We start from the raw sequence: 24,620 nt of genomic DNA on the forward strand, positions 1-24,620 counted from the left end.
GTGATAAAAGGTTTGTATGTGTGAATCCCTGAATTCATAAGAGGCCCATGGCTTGTGCTCACATCACGGTTCACAACACTCACTCTAACATTAAAATGTATGTAACCATACATACTTATTCAAACAGCTTTGGATGTGAGAACAACATTGCTGGAACATCAGCCACTCAAATGTTGTACAGAGGCTTTTTTGCTTCTTGTAATGAGACTATTCTAGTGCAGCCTTAATGTTACAAGCAGTTAACTCTCTCCTTTAAGTCTGAAAAACCCACTTAAGGACTGCTGTGAGAAGGAGCCGTTACCTGTCCTCCCTGTTTTCGGGCCTTGAAATACTTGTGTATAGGCTTATTATAAATGCCACATCATATCATACCATTCCAATCACTCTCCTAAACCCACATTACGATTTAGAATGCAGGTGATAACAATGAAATGCTTTACATAACCATGGTTTCCACAAACCACTTCAAGGGATCAGACTGCAGGTTCTCATCATTTCATCACATATCCCCAAACACATTGAAGGCGATCATCACTCAAGACTCAGGTGCTTCTGTCCTGCACCCGCCCGTCAGAACCGTCCCTTCGGATGAACGTCACAATGCCTTTAAATTCCATACATAGCTTACATTTGATTGCAAAACCACACCTTCTTCGAATAAAAACAGTTTGCAAGTAACCACAGTTGGTCCACTATCCGAGAATCTCTGGTGCACTGACTGGCTGGTGAGACTATGCTTGTCAAATCAAGTGATACGAGACTGAGGGAGGGTTAGTGCAGCAATACTGCAGTTCTATGTGACGGTATTGGAGCCACTAGCAGAGGAGCACCAGTGTACACCAATGTGTCCCTACACTTATTAAAAGTGTCCTATTGTAAGGATGTAAACGTAATCACTCCAAATTGTGCAGTTGATGTCAGGGTGAGATTACATTATTTGCCCAGAATCACACACTTATGCTAAACAGCAAAGCAGGGATTTAAACCACTCTGCAATTTAGGCATGGCCACCTTCTTCCACGCTTTACTTGGAACATATATTGGGTGTCAAGGCCTATAATAATACTGTCCTATAGAGTTTACTTGCAAAATACACAAATTGCATAGTAAAGCATCATGACAACATATAAATCCTTCTAGCAGAATGTCAGCCAAAATAATATGTACCTTTTTATTTTCCACATCCTGAATGGAAAACTATAAGATGCAAAATATCTATTTACCTGCTTTATTTTCAGCGCTTTAACACACTCAATAAAAGAAGTTGTGTAATAAACTCACGTCGGTCTGGAGATTCATCACAAACCTCTAGTGTGTTGTTATGTATGGTTTTAAGAACATGCAACTAAGGACATCAAAGCAAACTTTACTTTTTAGCATATGAAGCTATTAGACATTATGGGTATGAACAAATATTTCAAAGGGTGCTTTATTTTGTTGCTCGCTTTTACTGTCAAAGATTTGCAAGTTGACTGGGGGTCTTTCTGATGACAAAAAAACATGTTGTTGAGTTCTTTACGGCACTGGCTGCAGAGGGACGTAGCCTGTGTGTCTTATGTCTTATGGGGGCTGTTACTCGGGGAAGCGGGCAGTGCTTGATCATCCAAGCAGATTGTAGATTTTCCTCGGAAGAAACAAAATGGCACCAGGACCATGTTTGTTTTAGTAATGTTAGTATGTTCATATTTTATTTTTTTTTTAGCAGCCTAACATTACTAAAAACAAACTTGGAGCGGGTGACCTAAGCAGACTCAGAGCGGGTGACGGCATTGGGACTCCCAATGCCCCAATCCGCTCTGAGTATGTTTTAGTAACGTTGACATATTAATAAAAGTGATTTCAAAGCCGGCGGCAGCATTGGAAAATCCAATTCCGCTGACGCCTGTGAATTAGTTTCATTAGCAGTCTAACGTTACTAAAACAAACCCAGGGCGAGCGATGGCATCAGGACTCCCAATGCTGCCTATGGCTCTGAGTTTGTTTTAGTAACGTTGGAATGTTACTAAAACAAATTCAGACCCGGCCTCCCAACCTAACATGCATGTTGAAGAAAATGTCTGCCGTGCATAAAGAAACACAGACTGGAGAACCACTGACATCACTCACTACACAGCCAATAAGGTGTTCCTTACACCAAACAAACTTGACCAATCCCCCACAAGTCACTAGATGTACATTTTCAAAGCCATTTCAAACCAAAACGTAGCTCTTACAATACCTGGCTAAATTGTATTAAAAAACACTGTACTATTTGTAACATAACTTAAAACATGCTGTAAATTGTTTTAAAAGCATCAATCAAGTCAAATAACTTTACTATAACATTAAAACATGACGGCTGCCATTTTGGCTGACAAATCCACCATACAGTAGATATTCAGCCAAAGAGTGCAAAAAGAGGCATGTTGTGGCCAAAGGTGGGTGGCAATGGGAGGAAAAGCACATTGATTTCAATGGGCGTTAAATGGGTGGGACACATAGTCAAACTACCATGTGTCCATCCTCATATGCCAACCTGCATTGAAAAGCATTACAACAAATCTGAATCCAAAGCCCCTGTTTCAAGCTGTCATGTTAAAGCTCTTATTTTAATGACAATAGTTTCGGCTTTGAAGGTAGCGCTTTCAGCCCCAACTAATGGCCAAAACTAAAAATGAAAGGCAAAGCACCCTAACCCCAACAGTCAATGAACATCCAAGTGCAAAACCAAAGAAGACAAACAATTGAAGTATATGCAAAAGAGCTAGAGGTCATGCCACTTTCTGTGGTTGAGGCTTGGCCACAGGGACATCATTTCACCAAAATGCAAGGGGTCGCAGAAGTGACATTACACAACAATTGACCCCCTGATGACATCACAGGAAGTGATGTCATTTGACCCCGCCCTGAAATGATATCGCGGGTAGCGATGGAACACGACATTTCACCCATTGACAAAACAGGAAGTGGCATCACATAGCATTGTACACTACGAAAAATATAGTTGCGATCTCACTATAATGTGATGTACATTTCATACAAGAATGGATCACCATAAGATCAGTGTGTCTAGGCCCATATTACCAAATTACTGTGAATGCAAGCAGACGTCCAAGACCAAATGATAATGATGTGTTATTATATAGCACTTACGCTTAAGCTCTGTATATAGAAAAAATATACACACAATATCACCCAACCTGTGTTTGTACTCATTTATCGACCTCAGAAGGATGAAAGGCTGAGATGAGGTGTTTAAGAACAGACTAAATCAGTGACTCACCCCCTGAAGTGTGCCTGAAATAAACCTTTAATGAGTCTAGCAATTATTGTATAGAATTCTAGAAAGACACAGTATTTGGTATTCCTATTCTTTCTTATTTAGGGTCAGTGACTTGTGACACTCCTGTTCTTATGTTTCTTCTTTTTTAAGGGGCCTGAACAAGAATGCCAGCCACACCAGAAGTAAAGAGCCACATGGTGCTGGCCACAGCCCAGGAGCTTGCATTACAAAAATAAACGTTTTTAAAAAACATTTTTAGAGGTTGCAAGGGAGACCTTGGTTGGCCAATTCCCTGAGCCCGAGCCTCCGCTCCCTCCATCAGGATCCCTTGCAGGTGTGACCTCCTGGGTTGGCAGAGTCAGTTGACTGATGGAAACCCCGCTTGGCGAGGAGCTGCCCCTAGATGGATGCATCATGGCAGCTATATGTCGCTCGAGGGCAGTGGTTTTCAAACTTTCTTATGCTGAGCCCCTCCCTTGAGTAAAAATATTGCTGCTCAGACTCCCCTTAAGTAAAAATATTGTTGCTGCCCCCACCCCTCCCTCATTTGCCATATATGCTATATTTTCTGTTATAAGCTGTCACTGTAATCACTTTTTACCAGCCTTCCTTTGGCATCCTTCGTGCCACCCTGGGGGGGGGGGGGCAGCCCCACAGTTTGAAGACCACTGCTCTAGGGCAACTGTGATGCAGAGACTGTCTGGGCTGTGTGCTGATTGAGAGTTGGTGCTGGCGCGTCTCCTCCTCCCAATTCAAGTACAGGTGTCGGGTAGAGCAATGTGTGTTCCCTGCCTGGCGACAAGTCTTGGCGTATCCGGATCGGAGGTGAGGGTGTCGAAGCAGGAAGGTGCTGGACCCTTGGCCTCATCTTCCTTGACATGTGAATTGTACTTGAAGCACCATTAAATGGGAACATTTGTGCACTACTGGCATTTCAGGTATTTTTTGGGGTGTTTCCTTTGAGATTTCATGCATCACAAAAAATGCACAATGCTGCAAGTACATCTTGATGTTGAGAAGCTGTCTCTTTGTGTACAAAATTGCATGTGCAAAGGGATTGGCACAGGCTACTTTTGTTTTGAGAATTAATACACACAATTGTTATTTCGTTCTCACTTGGTGTCCTTGTCATGCCAAGTAAATAATTATTTTGTGAATTTTGTGCTAATATAACATTCAGCACAGTGCAATTGTGAATGATTTTACTACAATTAACTCACAAAACTGTACAATTTGTACATTTAGAGGTATGGGTACACAATAGGGATAACAGGCCTTCATACTGTGAAAATCGCAATTACAGTTATCGGAAGCTCAGAAATTGGTGCACTATGTTAATGCTGAACATATAGACCACCCAAAGTATAGAGGAATTTGCCACTAACGTGTTAAAGTGTGCTTAAAGATATGTGCCGAATCTGAAGAATAAATGAGGGGATTATTTACAGCACAGAAGAATTTGTGAATTCTGCTGTTCTAGCGAACTTGCAGAAAAGTGCATTGTCTGTGCACAGTACAGAATGATCTAAGATTGCGAATCATATAAATAAAAACACCCCTGGGGTATTCTGTCATATCAAGAAATGCTGTATACAAACATAGACCTCAGAGGTGACTTTATGTTCTGAGAATGTACTCGATGTGTGTACCTTTTTCTGTAAAGCACCAGACAAAGCAGCATGTTGTGAATTTTAACAGTTCAATGAAAAACTTTGTGGTAGCATTTTAATGGCACGAAACCCACCAAACAAGTTTATATATATTTTTAATTGTAAGAAAGAATTTACTATTTGTGAAATTACAATTTTTCTTCTGTGAAAAAAGAAATTGAATTTATTGCAAGCATATGAAAAGTTGACCTGACTGTGTTGGAAATATGTTTTATCCATTTTTAGCAGGGGTGGGCCTCACATTATGAATCATATTTTTAGAAGCAAAACACCTGCTGCCGAAAATGTGAATATTGCCCCCCCCAAACAAAATGACTCATTTGTGCGTCAATAAGATGCAGACACCCTACATCACTATGCAATGTGTAAATAATGGAGAACTTGCAGCATAGTACCTCTCACAGCAAGTTTGAATATCTGGGCTGCACAGAACATTCGCTGTATGCATATAGAATGCCCGCTACTCCGTGCAATGTGCAAATATTGGCTATAAATTGAATTTACAACACTGATGTAGGTCTATTAGAAAGCCAAATATTCTACAATACAATAGGCCTCATTAGAAGTTTGGTGGTAAAACGCAATGAAATTCCACCAAACGGAACTACTGTTACTGCCATTTGGTCCCGTGGATTTACCACAGGATTACAAGTGGTGGCACATGGTGTACGTCCCAATTTGTGGGAATTCATAGGACTCATGGAGATTTTGGCAGAATTACCACTGGCGGTAATTCCAACAATTTTGCCAATTTTGGCAATAAGATGGAGGCTTTACCTACAGCATTTTGCTGGAGGAAAATCCTCCACCTTACCAACAAAGTTGCAGTATGGTGTTGTGGTAATGCGGCAGTAATAGAGACACCACTGTATTAGAACCTTTTCTTTCCTGCACTGCCGTACCTTTAATGAGGCCCAATGAATGACTACAGAGATTCAAAGAACATGCAATGTAGTAGAAAGGCTCTGTAAAGATCTTGATGCATATTGCTCTATTTATTTGAATACTATTTATCTGGAGAAATTAGGACATTAGCATGAGTGTATAAGGTACTGTAGATAGGCAGAACTTCAAGCACGGAGTGATATTTGAATAGTAAAGATACAGATAGCTAATGGCATAGTGAAATGTGTAAACAGTGACTATGTAAAGAACTTAGTTTTGGGCAAGGTGAACTCTTAGAGAATCAGATATGGAGAACCTATTACAATATCGTGAATGTAGGAAAAATTGCCTTTTCAGCACCTATTGTTTGTGGTCATTCTGATATGTAGTGAAATAACACGTGAAGGGCTTTTTTAAAACCTTTTGTTAATTGCTTCCTTTTTTTCCCCTCTTCCTCAGATCTTGAGATGGTTGTCTGTGTGACAAGTGTCCCCTATAAGAAGTTGTGTTACATGTTCCTTTTCCAAGTTTTCATCATTTCCTCCTTGATCTTCTGCGTACAACGGATGTGGTACAACAAGCAAGATGATTTGTGCCGCATTCTGAAGAAAAATGTGCCACGGGAAATGCGGAAGGTGGTCATCCTCCTCTGGACACTGCCTTTTAGGGATTCGTTCAACCTAAACCAATGTGCAGAACTTTTTGGGATCACAGGCTGCATCTACACATCTGACCGGACGTTTTACAGAAATGCAGATGCTGTCATCTTCCACCACTCAGACCTCATGTACACCCCATATGATTTGCCTCGACAACCAAGGCCAGTTAACCAACGCTGGATCTGGTTCAACTTAGAGCCTCCAACTAAAATTATCAATCTGCATACGGTGGACAAACTGATGAACCTCAGCATGACATACAGACCTGACTCAGACATTTTCACCCCCTATGGGTGTACTTTGTTTACTGAGAAGCCACAGAACTTCAGCATTCCAACCAAGTCCAGGCTGGTTGCCTGGGCCACCAGTAATTGGAATAAAAAAATCAGGAGGGTGCGTTATTATGAGGAGCTGAAGAAACATCTCCATATTGATGTATTCGGATGGGGAAATATGCACTTGGGAAGGGATGAGCAAGCATTAGTTCTGTCCAAGTACAAGTTTTACTTGGCCTTTGAGAACTCTGAAAGCCAGGACTACATCACAGAGAAGCTTTGGAACAATGCTCTGCTCTCATGGGCAGTGCCAGTGGTTCTCGGCCCTACCCGAGAAAACTATGAGCGTTTCCTCCCAGGCGAAGCCTTTATCCACGTGGATGACTTCCCCAGTGCCAAGGAGCTGGCTGAGTACCTTCTGGCTCTTGATAAGGATGATGAGAGATACCGGAAGTATTTTACCTGGCGGTCTCACTATGAGGTTGTGCCACAGATAAATTGGGCCACACACTACTGCAAGGCATGCTATTACCTGCGAAAACCTCCAACATACAGGACCGTTCCTAGTGTAGTCAAGTGGTTCACGTAATAGAAATCTAAGGGAGACTAGCACTTTAAAATGTGACCTGCTCTAGTATAATCTCAATGGTAAATCTACACTGAATAAAGGGAGAGAGACCATTATTGATTACGAGAAATAGTCAAAAACAAAGGTCTGAATGAATGTTCAGGTTCCTCCCCTTCCCCCAGAAGCTCTATTTCCATAGCTCTGGTTCTCTCTAGGCTGGACTACTGCAACAGCCTCTTTATAAATCTGCCTGCCTCTACTCTCCGTCCTCTCCAGAATCATCCAGAACAGGACTGTGAGACTTGTACTTAGCCTTGAACCCAGGGATTGTAACTCTCCAGCCCTGAAATCTCTCCATTGGCTCCCAGTGGCTGCAAGGATCAAGTTCAAGACCCTTTGCATTGTCCACAAGGTCTTCTGGGGCATGGCACCGGAATACCTCCAACTCTCTCTTCAGAAATAGCTTCCTACTCAAGCTCTTCGCTCCTCCACCTCCAACTCCTTAAGGGTCAGGCTCTTCTCCATGCAACATATCCGGGCAGATCTCTGCCTCTCCTCTGCTGGTGCCTCCCTCTGGAGCACCCTCCCTGCCTCTCTGAAACTTGAGCAGAACCATCTCTGGTTCTGGAAGCATCTCAAGACTTTCCTCTCTGCTTATGACTTCTCGCTTCCTCTTCCCTCCTGATCTCCTGTCGGTTACTGCACTGGTCACCTGGCTACACTCTGAACTTCGGGCCCAGGTCCCTGCCCGCCCAGTTACACACCTGCACTACCTCCTGGCAACCCTTGCACTTGGGTCTGTATGTGCAATGCTACAGTCCCTTTACCTTCACTTATCAGACACGTGTTGTCTGGACTTAATCTGGCACTTCCATCTGCTGGCCGCACTAATTCATTTTGATCCTATGCCCTGCACCTGGCCTTCCTCCCCTCCCCCCTGCACTTGCGTGATCTCAATGACACTAGGCCTAATAAGATTGTTGTCTGTGTCCTCCCTTTGTTTCCCCTCCCTTGCCTCGTCGCGCCTTGAAACACTTGTGTATAGGCACGTTATAAATGTCTTTTCACATCACATCATATTATATCATGGAAGAAAGATTGAGATGGACATCAGCGGTGCCAGGAATACAGAGGTAGATAAAGAAGTGGAAAGGTGTAGCAATAAGACGGGTCCAAACGAAATGTTGGAAGTATATAAAGGGATATGGAAAAATAAGAAAATAGAAGTGTTAAAGAAACGTAGGTTTTCAAGAAATGGCTATATAAGGGATGGGCTGCCCCTCTGTTATCAGCTGGAAGAAGAGCATCTGTTTCAAAGAATGGTGTACGTTATTTACAAAGTATACGTCTGGTTACTTCTCAAATATTCTGATGGGTGTTGCTCAAACATGGAAGGGTGCTGATAATTGTGAATGTTAGCATGTGCCACACTTAGATAGAATTGAGAACATTAGCCTGCGTCGCATCCAGATAGGATTGTGAATGTTAGCATGTGCCACACTTAGATAGAATTGAGAACATTAGCCTGTGTCGCATCCAGATAGGATTGTGATTGTTAGCATGTGCCACACTTAGATGGAATTATGAAGGTTCGCAAGTGCCACAGTTATAACCATGAACATTAGCCTGTGTCGCATCTAGATAGGATTGTCAATATTGGCATGTGCCACACTTAGATGGAATTATGAAGGCTAACAAGCGCCACACTTAGATATAACTGTGAACTTCAGGCTGTGTCTTATCTGGACAGGGTTGTGAACATTAGCAGGTGCCACACTCGGATGGAACTGTGAATGTTGGCATATGCTAGACTTATATGGAATAATGAAGATTACCAAGTGCAACACTTGGGAACGATAGCATGTCCCACACTTAGAACTATAAACATTAGCCTGAGTCGCATCTAGATAGGATAGTGAAGGTTAGCAAGTGCCACATTAAATGCAATTGTGAATGCATGTGACATACTTAGATGAAATTATGAAGATTAGCAAGTGCCACACTTAAATGGAACTGTGAATGTTAGCATGTGCCACGCTTAGACAGAATTGTGAACGTTAGCCTGCACCGCACCTAGACAGGATTGTGCCACACTTAGAACTGTGAAAGTGAACATGTTCAATGCCATATAACCCACTAACCAAAAAAGCTCCAACTTTTGGCATACCTATCTCACTCAATAAACTCACACAACCATCTCTCGCACAGCAAACTGCACGCACTTCACCACACCGCAACAACACATAAGCCGCACCAACAGTACACAAGGACTGATACCAATCCGATACTCGCACCAAAGCTCAGCACCCGGTGTATACCAAGTTGAAGCTGCCAACAGAACACCACTCCTCACTATCCTGCACCCTCTTCACCTTACTAACACATCCCACCTTCTCGCTTACAGATTTGCCAGAGCGCATGGGGACCATTTCCATTGTTGACGGTGCGCAGTACAAATACCTTCAATATAACATAACATAATAATAGGATGCTAGTGTTAAGATGACTGTGCCAGCCTATTAATTTAAACGTCACCATGCACATTTTCACATTGTCAATCCAGTTTCAAAATGACCCAAATAATAACATGCTATCATGCCAGTATCAGCAAAACCCTCCTAGTTTCCCTACAGTTAGCCACAATGTCACATTGGTTTATACATTACCTTCAGAAAATGATAATGACGTTTGAATGATACCATACCGTTGTTGCTGCAGTTAAGCTCCTCATAATGCTATTTTCAACATTGCCCACAGAAAACCACAATGCCATTTCCCAATTGCCTCTAGACATATCATAGGTCAAATTTACATTTCATTACAATGCCAGGTTTACACAGACTGTTCATGACCGCGTCCACGGTGCTGCCTCCTTTACTAAATGGTCATGCTAGTTTCCACATTGCCCTGAGAACAAGGCAAAAGGCCACCTTCACATTGCCTCCAGAATATTGCACAGTGTCCCATTTCAGGGTTGTCTGCAGAAAATTGGTCCATGACCCTTCAACCTTGCCCCAGAGGATTGCCCCATGCTCCATTTTATTTCTTCCAAATTTCACATTGCCTCCAGACAATTTGCCTACAACCATCCATTTGTCATTGCCCTAAATGACATTCCAATCCGATGTTCACAGTTTTTCTAAGAATATTGCCACATGGCTCACTCGCTTCATGCCACCTTCACGTTGCTGCCAATAGATTGCACCATGGCACCTTCTCATTCCTCAAAGAGAAAATGCCCAGAGCTGTTTATATTGCCCCATGGCATTTTCACATTGCCGTAAGAAGATTGCCCTGTGCCAGTTTTAAATTGCCCCAGACAATTGTTACATTGTTAGCATAGTAGACTCCTGTACCTAACCTCCATCTCATTACAACACCCACCCTCCATATGTTCTCCTTATACTACACACACCAGCCAGCCAAACACATATTGCACTTTTAGCAGCTGACATTTCAACATCCCTCCTGCCACTGAACCAAACCCCAGAAAACAAGTCATTCTCCAGCCCACTCTCTGACATCCTCCTCCTGGCTCATCCATGCTTTCAAACCAGAGCCCATTAGCAGGAGATCAAGTAGGGTTACAACAGCCAACTTCCCCTCTGGCAACAAAAAACCTATGCGACATCACCCAGCTCACTTGCAATCGTATTTGCACAAAGAAAATGGAGGCTCCAGTTTTGTAAACATTAACAGAACAGACTTCCCATTTTGCCTATTCTTCTCCATTCTTCCCTACCCTTTATGGCACCAAACGTCAAGAGCCTACCCATATGGAAGATGTTCTACTGTACAACACCCAGCTAAATTACATAACTTTGATTGTCTCCTATCTAATCTTCTTTTACGATTGTATTCGCTGCCAAGGCACTTGAAACTTAGTGTGGGAGTGCAGCTAGGGTCTGACTGGAGCTTTCTTCCCATGAGAAACATTTCCCTAGGCAACAAATGATCAGCTACTGTGGGCTTCTTTATCTCTCAACCTTGATGAGCTGATCCACTGTTTCTTCATGTGAGCAGACATTCCATTTTCCTGTGTGCTGTGGCCTTCCAAACACTTAATAATAATGGCTTCTATCAAGCCTATCCTGGGCCTGCTAAAACATGGCCAACCTGTGGTTCATTAATATACCCAACGCTTAACCTTATTATACTCCTGATGCAACCTCTAGCTATTTCAATATAATCATACCAATATGGTTACCTCGATGTGTCAAAAACAATAAGAGATATATGTTGTTAATACAACCTAGAAGCAACAGTCCTGCTCCACCTACTCTAATAAAATGAACAACTGTTCTCACGTAACAAAACATGCATATTTCTGCTCTGTATTGTGTGTTGTGATGTCACCCTCCAAGTTACTCTTTAGCGTTAACGTGCTACTTCTTTAGCTTGCACATGTGCTCCCCTTGGGCACTGTGGAATCTACCCCTCCACATTCCCCCATTCGATCAATATTATTGAGCGTCATTTCCCTCTATACACCCATACGCGCACGTAGAGGACCATTAGCTCCTTAAGCAGGTGTTGTTCTGGTGTTTGTGTATGTAAGCTTTTCCGCCTAAAATCAATGGTCAGCATATCTCATGGATCATCTGCGCAGATTATCTGGTCCTTCTTGACCAGACACAAATTGGGCTTCAATGGAAACTAAATCACCTACAAGAATGTCACTTCCTGATAGACGCACACAACCAAAACATCTTTGAACGTAGAGAACGACCCAGATCCACACCAAGCAATCAATGGGGAAACACCCTCAGGAAAATATCCCACAACATACTAAACGACTAACCGGCAGACAGCCGCAATACAACCAAAGACTGTATACTTAGCAAGACAAAGACAGAAACACTAGGACAAATCATCATGAGGACCATGACCTTAAACTATAGCCATTCCCAACAGACCTAAGAACAACAGACGGAAAGGGAAAGGAAGGACTACACCACGAGCCCCAATCCAGTGTGTGAGAAAAGGAATGTTTCATCCTTACACACTGTCCACCTACCACACAGCGGGAATCACAATGCCCCATCACACAAAAACTACAACTAACAAGAAACAAATGAACCAATGGAAAGACATTCATGACAGGAGGAAACGAAGGACTGAATACACAGGCTCATCAAGACGGAAGCACTAGAACGCCACATCAACACCACTCCGACCCTGAACCAATCAAAACCTCAACTGACCAGTGTCACACCAGATAACAAGAGAATACAGATATTACCAACCCAGACCCACACCCGAAGAAAGGTGCAGACGCACCTATCAATCCAAACAATGCTCACTATGATACAGCAGGGTCAGCGCAGCACCATCAAAGCTAGTCGGCCCATGAGGAACCGGCCTCAACCAAACCAACAGGGATACAACTCTAACAGAATCAGAAAGTAACTAAATTAAGACACAGACCCTACTAACCCTACCCTCAATCTTCTGCATACTTAAACCACACAACCATCTCTCTCCCAGCAATCCGCACCGTATCAACAACACATAAACATCACCTACAGCACTCAAGGTCTCATCCGATACTTGCACCAAAGCCCAGCACTTGGTGTATACCAAGCTGAAGCTGCCAACAGCACATCACTTCTCCCACTCTCCTGCTCCACTCCTCCAGACTACCCATACCCATCCTTCCTTTTCACAGATCCGCCAGAGCGCCTGGGGACCAATTCCTTGGTGATGGTGCACTATTTAAGTACCTTTAACATAACGTAACATAACTAATGCCCAAACACTTGGCACCCTGCCCGTTTCTCTGCGCCGCCAACACCTTTACTGCGCAGGTTCCCAATTCTAAGCACAACGCTAACCTTAACATGATTAATACACTGCCTTGCACTGCAAGCACTTTTACTCAGCATGGGAATGGCATGGCTAGACTATGGTGCCTCCACCACAATCTCCACCCCGGCCCTATTCCATTCCTACCCAATGCACCCACCTTCCCTCCTTCATCTACCGGGTCCCATATCACTGTAACTACAGCCTCCAACCCCAGAGACCCTATAGCCTCCAAACCCATATCTAGCATTATTAGTAACACTCCAGCCACTACATGTATAAATCTATTAGGAACCACTGCCCCATGCCTAGGAAAGACGTGTCGCAAACGTCCATGCTCTAGCACCATAGCCACTGCACAACCCACCTCCTGTCCCATCCTATGGACCACTAGACACTTAAGATTATCCTCATGAACTTGTTTGAACTACACCCGCCACAGTACCGCTGGTCAACCACCCCGTACCGCCCGGCCTACTAGACAACCTGACCAAGACCTGACACTACCTAATGAGAATCCTCTCAATGTCCCCTCCACCATCATCACAGTGCTCCCTGCACCTCCACTAGACTCTAACCATTACTTCAAATGTGTACTCATAAATGCTTGTTCATTAGGTGCACATGCTGTCGATATACATGACTTACTCCTTGACCAAAACCTAGATTTCCTAGTCATCACGGAAATGTGGCTTCACCACGCTTTAGGCCCCCTACTCATCCTAGCCATCCCACCTGGCTTCAACATCCTCAGGGCTGACCGCCAAGACTCTACAGGAGGTGGAGTAGCTCTTAAAGCAAAATCTACACTACAATTTAGAGCCTGCCCTCTAGACCCACTGGCAGAATTCAAATTCCTGTTGCTAAAATTGGCCGTTGACCCCAAAACCACTATTAACTTCCTCATCATTTATAGACCCACCAATAATACCACCCACCCTGGCCTAGACATCCCTTTACTCATTACCACCCTCCTGAAGGCCAACACCAAATTTGTGATTCTTTGTGATATAATCCTTGGTCATAATGACATTCTGGACCACCAAGTTATGGCGATTGCCGCAGCCATCCAAGAAATGCACTTCACTCAGATTGTAAACTCCCCCACCCACTCCAAAGGAAGAATCTTGGAATGGATTCTGACCCTAAATGTAAACTTAACAATAGATTCTATCTCTGAAATAACTTGGTCGGATCATCACCTAATATGCTTTGACATCCTAACTACCCAAGCCCAGGATATACCACAATCCAAACCTTGCTCTGTCTCAGTTAGAAACACTCGTAGACGAACAGCCAAAAATCTTGTTCCAATTCTCGCTGCCAAACTTGAGACCTACCCAAATTCTAATGCCAACCCTGAACGTACCTCCACTTTCCACCATAACTACCTCGACTCTGTAGCCCTGCTCATATCTAAAATACCCCACAACTTAAAGCGGACCAACGTTTGGTTCAATGAAGATCTCACAGTCCTCTGCCATAGCAAAAGAGCGCTAAAACACATACACAGAAAGAATCCGACCACTGCCTCATCAAACTCCCTAGTGGCAGCTATCAAAATGTATAAATCAGCTGTGGTAGCCCATAAAGCCAACCCTTAACACTCGAATAAACAATGCCTCTTCTAATACCAAATCATTATTTTCTAGACTCTGAGAACTTGAAGCCTCCATCCCTGCTGCTACCCCTACTAATTCGGGCAAAGTCTGGTGCTCCATGATCCAAAATGCCCTAGCTTCTAAAATCACTACTCTGCAAGAGAAAATATTAAAGAAAAGGAAACTTTTGGCTGGCAAAAGCATGCCCCCAATCATGACTGACACCTTTGCCAACAAATCAGACACCCATTTCAAATTTAACACAGTTTCCCCAGACCAGGTCCTGGGCACTGTATCTACACTCAAACCTTCTAATTGTAAAGGTGATAGCTTCCCAGCATGACTAGTCAAAAAATGTGCCCCTGCCTAGTACCCATTATTACAAACTTTATTAATGCCTCCTTTGCCACCAATTCTGTCCCCTCCAGCAGCATAGAGGCCTGGGTAACCTCTCTCCTTCAGAAACCTTCACTGGACCCATCCACCCCAACTAATTACCAACCCATTACTACTATCCCATTCCCTCAAAAAATATTGGACAAAATAGCCTATACTCAAATCCAAGACTATTTAGAGAATAACCTCCTCCTAGGAGCTGTACAATCAGGATTCTGGCCTAAACATAGCACTGAAAAAGCACTACTAGTCCTTTAAAGTCCAGATGGATACTATTAGAGACTCTGGCCATATGGGTATTCTCCTCCTCCTTGACCTGTTGGCCGCATTCGACCTCGTTGACCATGATAAGTAATGCCTTGCCCTCGCAGAAAATTTCAACTTCTCGTCTGATGCCACCTCTTGGGTTAAATAATTTCTATCTGAACGCCCCTCTAGATTTTTTATAGGGGATGCGGCTGCAGGGCCCATTACAGAACTCTTAGGGTTCCCTCAAGCCTCCTGTCTATCTCTGGCTTTGTCCAACGCTTATACCAAGCTCTCAATTGCAGCACTCAATGCCATGGGCGTTATCTAAACTAACTTTGCTAACTCAGATCCTTACCCTTATCACAGGTAACAATAAACAAGACTCCGTTTTTATCAATAAAATCTATGCCATTACAAAAAACTGGATGGCCACTGATAGTCTGTCTCAATGATAAAAAAATATCCTCATTGAAGGCTCTCCTGCCTGTCTAAAAACTCTTCAAGCTGAGTCCTCGGCTATCACCATTGATGGGACCTCCACCCCTATACTTAAACAGGACCTCATTATGACCAAACGCATCAGCGCCCTATCTTCTTCCCCTGCCTGCACTGCTAAACTCATTTCCCTGAGCCACCAATTTCTCACACCACAGAACTGCCTCACCCTTGCTCGTGCACTCATACTCTCTAAATTAGACTATTGCAACATTCTCCTACTAGGACCTACAAGTTCTAACCTGACCAAATTGCAATTACTACAAAACAAAGCCCTACGGGCAGCATTCAGACTAAAAAGAAATTACCACATATCCCACATTAGGAGAGACATGCACTGGCTCCCCATCCAAGCTGGAATCTATTCAAGACACTGACCATTGCACATAAATGCATGACTAAGGATGCTCCATCCTACCTGAACAACCGTGTCACCCAAATGAAATCGACTAGGTCCCTTCTATCTAGATCTAGCACACATTTGTTTGTCCCTAGATTCAAGAGTATCAAAGCTGGGCACTCTAGCTTCCCAGTAGCATCACCCAAGATCTGGAATACATTGCCCTTGCACATTAGAAACAAGCCCTATCATCTGCGTTTTAAGAGACTCATCAAAACGTGGCTATTCAACAAATTCAACTAGTATTAGCGCCACCACAACCCCACGGCTATGTCCAGATTGACCCTCGCCAGACTATGCATGTTTTTCACCATTGTATCCTGTTTTGACATGTATCTTGTTTTGTAACACAACCTGTAACCAGATATTTTTTTCTAAGTAATTTATGCCGTAATACCTCCGTATTTGTGTATATAACAAATGCAATAAATAAAATAAAAATAAAAGAATAGATGTGTAACAACGATTTAGTGATAAAGATCAAGAAATCCAAAATCATTAGCTTTAGACATACTAGTGGGAAACACCATATGTTATTTAAATCGAAGGTAGGATGTGAACACTTGGAGCAAATAGATTCTATCTGATATCTTGGCATCCGATTTAACAAAAGTATCAGTGAACGACACTGGATGCTAGACCTACAATCAAAAACTAAAATGCTAGCAACACAGGGTGCAATTTTACATGCCAAATACAGTAAATTCACCAGGATGCCAATAATCACATTCGACAAACAGAACGTGGTATCCACTCTAAAATGGAAGAGAAGCTGGCTAATTCTATTCTGGAAATTATGGAAAGTCCTTGAGGGGCACTTCTGGAAATAAATCTACGACTACTGAGAAGCCTGCCAGTTGTTGCAATCAGATTTGAGATCGGGCTGCAGTCTTTACATTCAGTCCTACTATGGAAAGCTCTATCGTTCTTACGGAAAACATCCATGTCAGATGCTGCACGCCCCTATAAAATCTGAAAACTGCCACAATCCAAAAATCAATACTGGCTATTCAAGGGACACGTGACAAATGTCTGTCCCATTTGTAACCCTTAGATATGTCCTTGGAGACCTTGATCATCAACCCTTGTGCAGTTAAATGAAAATTGAGAGCACAAGATTGGATTAAGACTCTGCACCTCGGGGGCGCTGTTGTGCGCCGAGCAAGATGGCCGCCTAAAGCGTGAGCTCCGTGGCGGGCAGACTTCACGATCCTGTTTTTGGCACATTTGCCCCTTTGCAGCCGCTCACGGGGCACACGGCTCTGTAGCCGCTACCTCAGGGATCCTGTCGACCCAGTCCCGACTTGAATCGGGGCCGGGAGGAGCTTTCCCCGGACTTCGCGGTGCCCATCCCCCAGCCTGCGGCGCTCCTGCGCGTCTAAACCCGGCCCCGGCGGGGAGTGGACGATCCCGCCCGGTGTCTTGCCGCACTTCTTCCCGCATCTGCTTGCATAGGTGGGGGCCGGCCTGCCTTACCCTTCTCGGCGACGGGGTCGACGGAGACCTGGGACCGCGACCCGCCGGCCGAGCTACTGTTTCTGCTGGTGCCGGGTGGCCTGAGGCGCCCTACCCCGGCGCTCCTGGAGGAGCGTCCGGCCTGCGGCGAGGCCGCCCCGCTCTTCCTCCCCAGCTGCGGGAGCCGCCGCGAGATCTCCTCGCCCTCTCCTTGGAAGTCTCCCCCCCCCATCAGCACACGCTGCGCTGCTGGAGCGGCACGGTTCCGGGTGCGTGCTGTGGGGGACTCCACTGTGATCCTGTGGTCCCAGCCCCGGAGTGAGTGGTGGGTCCGGGAGGAGCTTTCACCGGACTTTGTTGTGCCCACCCCCCCGCCTGCGACGCTCCTGCGCGCCTACACCCAGCCCCGGCGGAGAGTGGATGAACCCGCCCGGGGTCTTGCCGCACCTCTTCCCGCATCTGCTTGCATAAGTGGGGGCTGGCCAGCCTCTCCCTTCTCGGCGGCGGGGTCGACGGTGACCTGGGACCGTGACCCGCCGGCCGAGCTACTGTTTCTGCTGTGCCGGGTGGCCCGAGGCGCGCTGCCCCGGCGTTCCTGGGGGGACGTCCGGCCTGCGGCGAGGCCGCCCCGCTCTTTCTCCCCAGTTGCTGGAACCGCCGCGGGGACTCCTCGCCTCCTCTCGTGAAGTCTTCATCGCCCGTGAGGGGGTTGCTGGGTCCTCCCCCCTCGTCAGCACGCGCTGCGCTGCTGGAGCAGCGCGGCCTCCAGATACGTGCTGTGGGGGGCTTCACTGACTTCCCGTGCCGGAGTTGCTGCCTTCTTCCCTCTGTTGAGGGGTGCCTGTGGTTCTTTCACTGGCGGCTCCCGGCCTTGGGGCCCTGGTGTCACCCCTATCTGGGGGGCCTTCTCTCCTGCGGTGGGGGCATCGGAGGCCCACAAACACCAACAACTGACCCCGCCTGGTGAGCTCGAACTCTTCCTGGCCCTCCTACTTGGAGGCCCCGCTCTTGACTATCCCCCCCACTGGGGGCCACTCTGCCTTCGCTGCCCACGCATTTTCTCCACCCTGACTGGAATCCTAGGCTCTGGGTGGCCCTACTGCTCATTGGTGGCCTGTTTCTCCCCGCTTCATTACTCTCGGGGCTGCTGCCTATCCACCCGGAGGGATACTCTGCTGGGGGGTGCTGGCGGTGCCGCCTGTCCCCACTCTCCCATATCTGGGGTCATTATCGGGGTTCCTGAGAACAAAGTCCACGAGCCAATGGAGGACTTCGTTGAGCACACACTAATGTCACTTCTGGATTCACCCAAGCTCTCCCCTCACTTCGCTATTGAGCGGGCGCACCGTGCCCTTACGGCTAAACCCAAACCCGGGGCTCCGCCTCGGCCCATCATTGCCCAGGTCCTGAACTACCGAGATCGTGATACCCTCCTTAGGGCCGCGAGGATCAAGGGCGAGCTGTTCTTGGGTGGTGCAAGGATTCATCTGTACCCCGATTTTTCGACTGCCGTCCAACGGGAGCGTAAGACTTTCCAAGCGGTGAAGCGGAGGCTGCGAGATCACTCCATTAAATATGCTATACTCTACCCTGCCAAACTGCGCATAGAACATGCTAACCAGGTGTTCTTCTTCACGATCCCAGAGGAGGCCTCCAGGTTTTTTGACGAACACTTCCCAGGTTGACTCCCTTCTCCTGTCCACGGCTCTGCAGCTACCCCCTTGGGCCCTGCGGGGGGAGGCCAGGTCCGGCCGTTCCCCGGCGCTGGAGCCGCATTGATCCTCTTCCTCGGATTTGGCTTGTTCAAGTTTGTTTAGTACAAATAAGTGCCATGTTGCTATGTGCAAGACACTTTGCCTAACTCATGTACAATGTTTGTAATTGCACCTTAAGCTCTACTGGTTCTGCTGCAGCCCGGAGCGCTGCGGCCAGCCCGGCCTACAGGCCCCCAGGCGCTGATGCCTCTAGTTTGGTTTTGGTTGAGGGGGGTTGGGACTGTCATTCCTTTGTTTGGGAGGGGGACATGTTTGGGGTATTATTATCAGAAAATTGGCGCTGGCAGCGAAGGCGGACCGTGATGCAGCATTCATCCATTGGTCTTGGTCACTTTTTTTGACTGTAACACCATCGTATCTATGGCTGAAGGGGACTTGACCTTTATGAGTTGGAACATACGGGGGCTGGGTAACTATAAAAAGATGAGGCAGCTCCAGCTGCAGGCTGAGCGCCACGGATCCAAGATTCTTTTTTTGCAGGAGACACATGCTTGCACGGAACAATGCGTGCGTTTCGCCAAAACCTGGGGCCCCCATAGATTCTTTACCGATTTCTCTACTCAAAGTCGTGGGGTCATGACCCTCATTCACAAAAGTCTCTGGTTCACCCTCATTTCCTCACAAATTGACCCCCTGGGCAGGTATGTTCTGTTACATGCCACGCTTCAGGGGAAGGAAGTGGTTCTGCTGAACATTTATGGCCCCAACCTGGATGACCCTGAGTTTTACAGACAGGTCACGTCTCTTCTGGATGGCTTCCCCCTTGTTCCAATTCTCTGGGGGGGTGATTTTAATACTATCTTCGACGTAGCCCTTGATAGATCTGGGTCCAAGCCCCGTCATCTCTCCAGGGCAGCCTATGCTGCATTATCATCCTTACCTCGCTTGGCCATGGTGGACGCATGGAGGTTCTTTTACCCCGACTCCCGCGTTTATTCGTTCTACTCCTCAGTCCATGACTCATACTCCCGAATTGACCGTTGGGTGATCTCCAATACTTTGGTTAAGGACGTGATACAGTTAATGATTCTGCGCAGAACCTTGTCCGACCACTCTCCAGTGACTATCACTGTGAGTTGGAGTCCTGATCCCGGCCGGACCCGCTGTTGGAGATTGAAACCCCTCGCTCTGCTCGACCCAGAGTTCCGCTCCGAGCTCGAGGACTCTATTGAGGAGTTCTTTGAGATGAACGCGGGGTCGGTACCATCACTGGCCACACTATGGGAGTCTTTTAAGGCTTATATTAGAGGGATTGCACTTTCCAAAGAAAATGGGGTCCTTAAGTCGATCCGGAGAGACCTAGCCAAGAGTGAGTCCAAGTTATCGACCCTAGAGGCTGCGAGCTCACTTCACTCTTCCCCGGGTAACCTAGCGGCCATTGGGGCGGAATTAGATACGTTCGCTCCCTTGCTGAGCGCGAACAGAAGTTTCTGGACAACCCAGGCACTGCGAGGAAATACGGGGAGGGCGAGCGCCCTGGTTGTCTCCTTGCGAGGTTGATACGACATGAGACGGATTCCCCACACATACTCGGGATCGAGAGACCTGACGGCTCCTTGGCTGTCTCCTCTCGCGACGTCAACACGGAATTCTTTAATTTTTACGAGTCCCTATACTCTAACTCAGACGAAGTGTCGGTGGTAGAGATTGACTCCTTTCTCGATTCCCTCCCCTTGTCGACTTTACCCCCTGAGGCCGCGGGCTCTCTTGATTCCCCACTCACAATGGAGGAGCTCTCTGACGCTATAGACTCCTTATCCTCGGGGAAGGCCCCCGGCTCGGATGGTATCTCAGTCGAATTCTACAAGTCCTATAAGTCACTCCTGCTTCCCCACTTGTTGGCTGTTTGGGAGGAGTCGGTGGAGGCGGGGGTGTTCCCTCCTTCACTTCGTGAGGCCACGATTACAGTATTACTAAAGGCTGGCAAACCCCCCTCGCATTGTGGCTCGTATCGTCCGCTTTCACTTATGAATTGTGACGCCAAAATATATGCAAAGGCCCTGGCGCTCACGTTAGCCCCCCTCCTACCATCCATCATTCATCCCGATCAAGCCGGCTTTGTCCCGGGGCGCTCCACCTCCCTTAACTTAAGACGTATATTTAATATAATCGATAGGATTAGCCCAGAGACTCAGGCTGTGGCGGCCACGCTTGACATGCAAAAGGCCTTTGACTCGGTCTCATGGCAGTTTCTTTGGCGGGTTCTCGAGAGCTGTAAATTTGGTCCCTCCTTTCTCTCTTGGGTCAAGCTACTCTATTCATCTCCCGTGGCTAGGGTCCGCACTGACGATCACTGCTCCCCTCTCTTTGGGATCGCCAGGGGGACGAGGCAGGGGTGTCCATTTTCTCCCTTGGTTTTCGCGATTGCCATTGAGCCCTTCGCGGACATGCTCCGTCACCGTCATGCCCACAGAGGCCTCCGAACTGCGGGTAAGGCGGACATAGTCTCCCTATATGCGGATGACGCACTGTTGTTCATTCGTTCTCCATCCATCAACTTGCCTCCAGTGCTTGAGGATATCATTCATTTTGGCCGGGTCTGGGGCCTTAGGGTGAATTGCTCGAAGTCCACCCTTTTTCCACTAACGGAATGCACTCTCTCCCCCCCTGACACTCTGGGATTCACATGGGCTCAATCCACGTTCACCTACCTGGGGATAGAAGTAACGCGTCAGCGGGCGCTGACCTTCGAGGAGAACTTTCGGAAGTACCTTACACATCTGTCCGTTAAAGTTTTAGCCTGGGACAAGCTCCCACTTTCCCTCGCAGGCAGAATGGGACTCCTGAAAATGGTGGTGTTACCCCAGCTGCTTTATAGGTTTGCCAATATACCCTTGTGACCAGGCGCGGACTTTTTTCGCGACTTGACTCATACAGTTAACTCCTTCCTTTGGCACTCAGGTGCGGTCCGGCTTAAGTTTGAGACCCTGTCCACTCCTATGGCCAACGGGGGCTTTGGCGCTCCTGATTTTCTTAAATACTGGCTGGTATCCCAGATCCAATATATCTCTCATTGGTTTAACACGACTGACCCCCCTCCTCATGTCCGGCTCGAGAAGCTCGCGGTCTGCGACTGCGACATACGCTCTTTGGTAATACAACCCGCTCCTCTGGTACTGAATTCACAGAGCCCGGTCGCGTGCACATCCCTTGCAATGGCCAAAACATGGAAGCTGCTTGGAATTGCCCACGTCTTCCACGGCAACCTTCCTCTCTGGAACTTCCTCCCAGGGGTCCCCCAGGTTGCACCACTCACTGTTCGTCGCTGGGCCGAAGCGGGTTATGAGTTGCTGCGGGACGTGTTTGACCAGGGTATATTCATCGAATGGCTTGACCTCCCTCTGCCCTTGAGGAAGGACAGGAGTGTCTGGCTTCAATACGTGTCACTCCGCAAGACCCTCAAGCGTAATTATCAAATGTTCCCTGCTTTACCACCAGACGATCCGGCCATTGAGGAACTTACCTCCCCCTCACCTATGAGAGGTAAAATATCCAGGTTATATTCTATGCTGCAGTCCAGATCCTTCCCTGAATTTGCTAAACTTAGACGGTCTTGGGAGGTGGACTTGGGGGTGGAAATGTCAGATGACCGCTGGGCACACTTATGTGAACGCACTCACCGGTTGTCCTTTAATTCTCGATTTAAACTTATTCAGTTCAAGGTGCTGCATGGGTTCCACTATACGCCGGTCAGATTGCATCGCATGTCCAGTGACCATCCCTCCAGTTGCCCTCGCTGCGGTCATGTAGATGCGGACTACATCCATATGATTTGATCCTGCCCCCGCCTCTCACAGTTCTGGGGAGCGGTTTGCTCGACGGTATCTGCTATTTTCGATCACCCCATTGACCCTTCCCCAGCATTGTGTCTCTTCCACGACCTCCCTGGCCTCTCACAAAACTCCAAAAAATTGGCCGGCCTCTGCATGCTCTTAGCGGTTCGGTCCATCCTGCTTTGCTGGCTTCGCCCCTATCCCCCCACACATGCCCAATGGTTAAGGGCGGTCACGTGGGCCTCTGACTCCGAGGAAACCTGGTCTCACATGCAGCCCTTCCACTCCAGGCCTAGGGATATCTGGCTTAGGTTCCGTTCCTACATGTCCGACCTCAACATGACTCCGGTAGCTTCCCCTCCACCTGCTCTTCCTCACTAGTTTGAGATCTCCCTCCATATCATGGGGTTTGGCCACCCTTCTTCACATGTTACTTGTATCTATGTTCCTAAATCGTTTTGTGTGCAATCTCTGTATGCCTGTACCATGAATAATATTGACAGATTGTACTTGCTGGGCGCTGTTCGCCTGTTGTTTTGCTGCCACGCTGCCTAATAAAAAAAGAATTTAAAAAAAAAAAGACTCTGCACCTCAGAGCACAATACAAATGGATGCTAGACGCCAAACAATAGCAGGATAAGCTTGAAGTGTATATATATGAAAACAGCAGGTAAGATTATATGGGTATCGTCATTTGTCAGAACCATGGATTCCACAAAACAATTGTGTTGTATGAAAAAATTCTGCGGACTGCTCACGCTTCCAATTTCTTATTAGGTGCTGACACTCAATCATATCCATTATATGTCATCAACTTTCTAAAGTTAATTTTTTAAAAGAACTCTGTCGCTCAAGAAATAGATTTGCACGCCTGCTAAAATATCTCTAAGAAGTGTTCAGGGGAGCCACAGTTCAAGTGCACATTTGCAACTTTCAGTCAATCCTTTGGTTTGTCATCCTTCTTCCTCCTCATCAATCAAATCTGCACATGCTGAAATTCTTCTTCTTGTCTTGCTTCTGGATTGATTGTTGGGTATGTTTCAGCCTATACGCTGTAAATTTTAATGTCATTGAGGTAAATCTGTCATGATTCCTGCCCCTCATGTCCCCAGCCCTCCAAGATGTCAGGCTGGAGCCAGGCCACGATCACCTACATGGCCCTCAAGGGCCTCTCCATCCCTCCAAAGACCCACTTGGAGTCAGACTTGGCGCTTGTGGCACCGGACTCACTCACTCCCATATGATAACATTGGCGATTGGACTTAATGTATTTGGAATTGTGTATTGATGGGGAGAAGATGGATGCCCCCACATATTTCTGTTCCCAGAACTGCATGTGCAGTCTAGTATTT

General features: G+C 46.5%; 1 protein-coding gene across 4 annotated transcripts in view; it reads left to right on the top strand.

Moving 5' to 3' along the window:
• LOC138503803 (3-galactosyl-N-acetylglucosaminide 4-alpha-L-fucosyltransferase FUT3-like) overlaps window positions 1–16,728 on the top strand; it is a 133,554-nt gene extending 116,826 nt beyond the window's left edge. For all 4 annotated transcript variants that reach the window (XM_069623805.1, XM_069623807.1, XM_069623806.1 and 1 more), the window contains exon 3: window positions 6,277–16,728. In XM_069623805.1, coding sequence (XP_069479906.1) covers window positions 6,285–7,340 — 1,056 coding nt within the window. In that variant the 5' untranslated portion in view covers window positions 6,277–6,284 and the 3' untranslated portion in view covers window positions 7,341–16,728. The remainder of the gene's footprint in view (window positions 1–6,276) is intronic.
• Window positions 16,729–24,620: the final 7,892 nt, after the last annotated feature.

This window comes from Ambystoma mexicanum, chromosome 11 (assembly GCF_040938575.1).
Source record: "Ambystoma mexicanum isolate Mex_15411 chromosome 11, UKY_AmexF1_1, whole genome shotgun sequence".
In the NCBI taxonomy this organism is placed as follows: Eukaryota; Metazoa; Chordata; class Amphibia; order Caudata; family Ambystomatidae; genus Ambystoma; species Ambystoma mexicanum.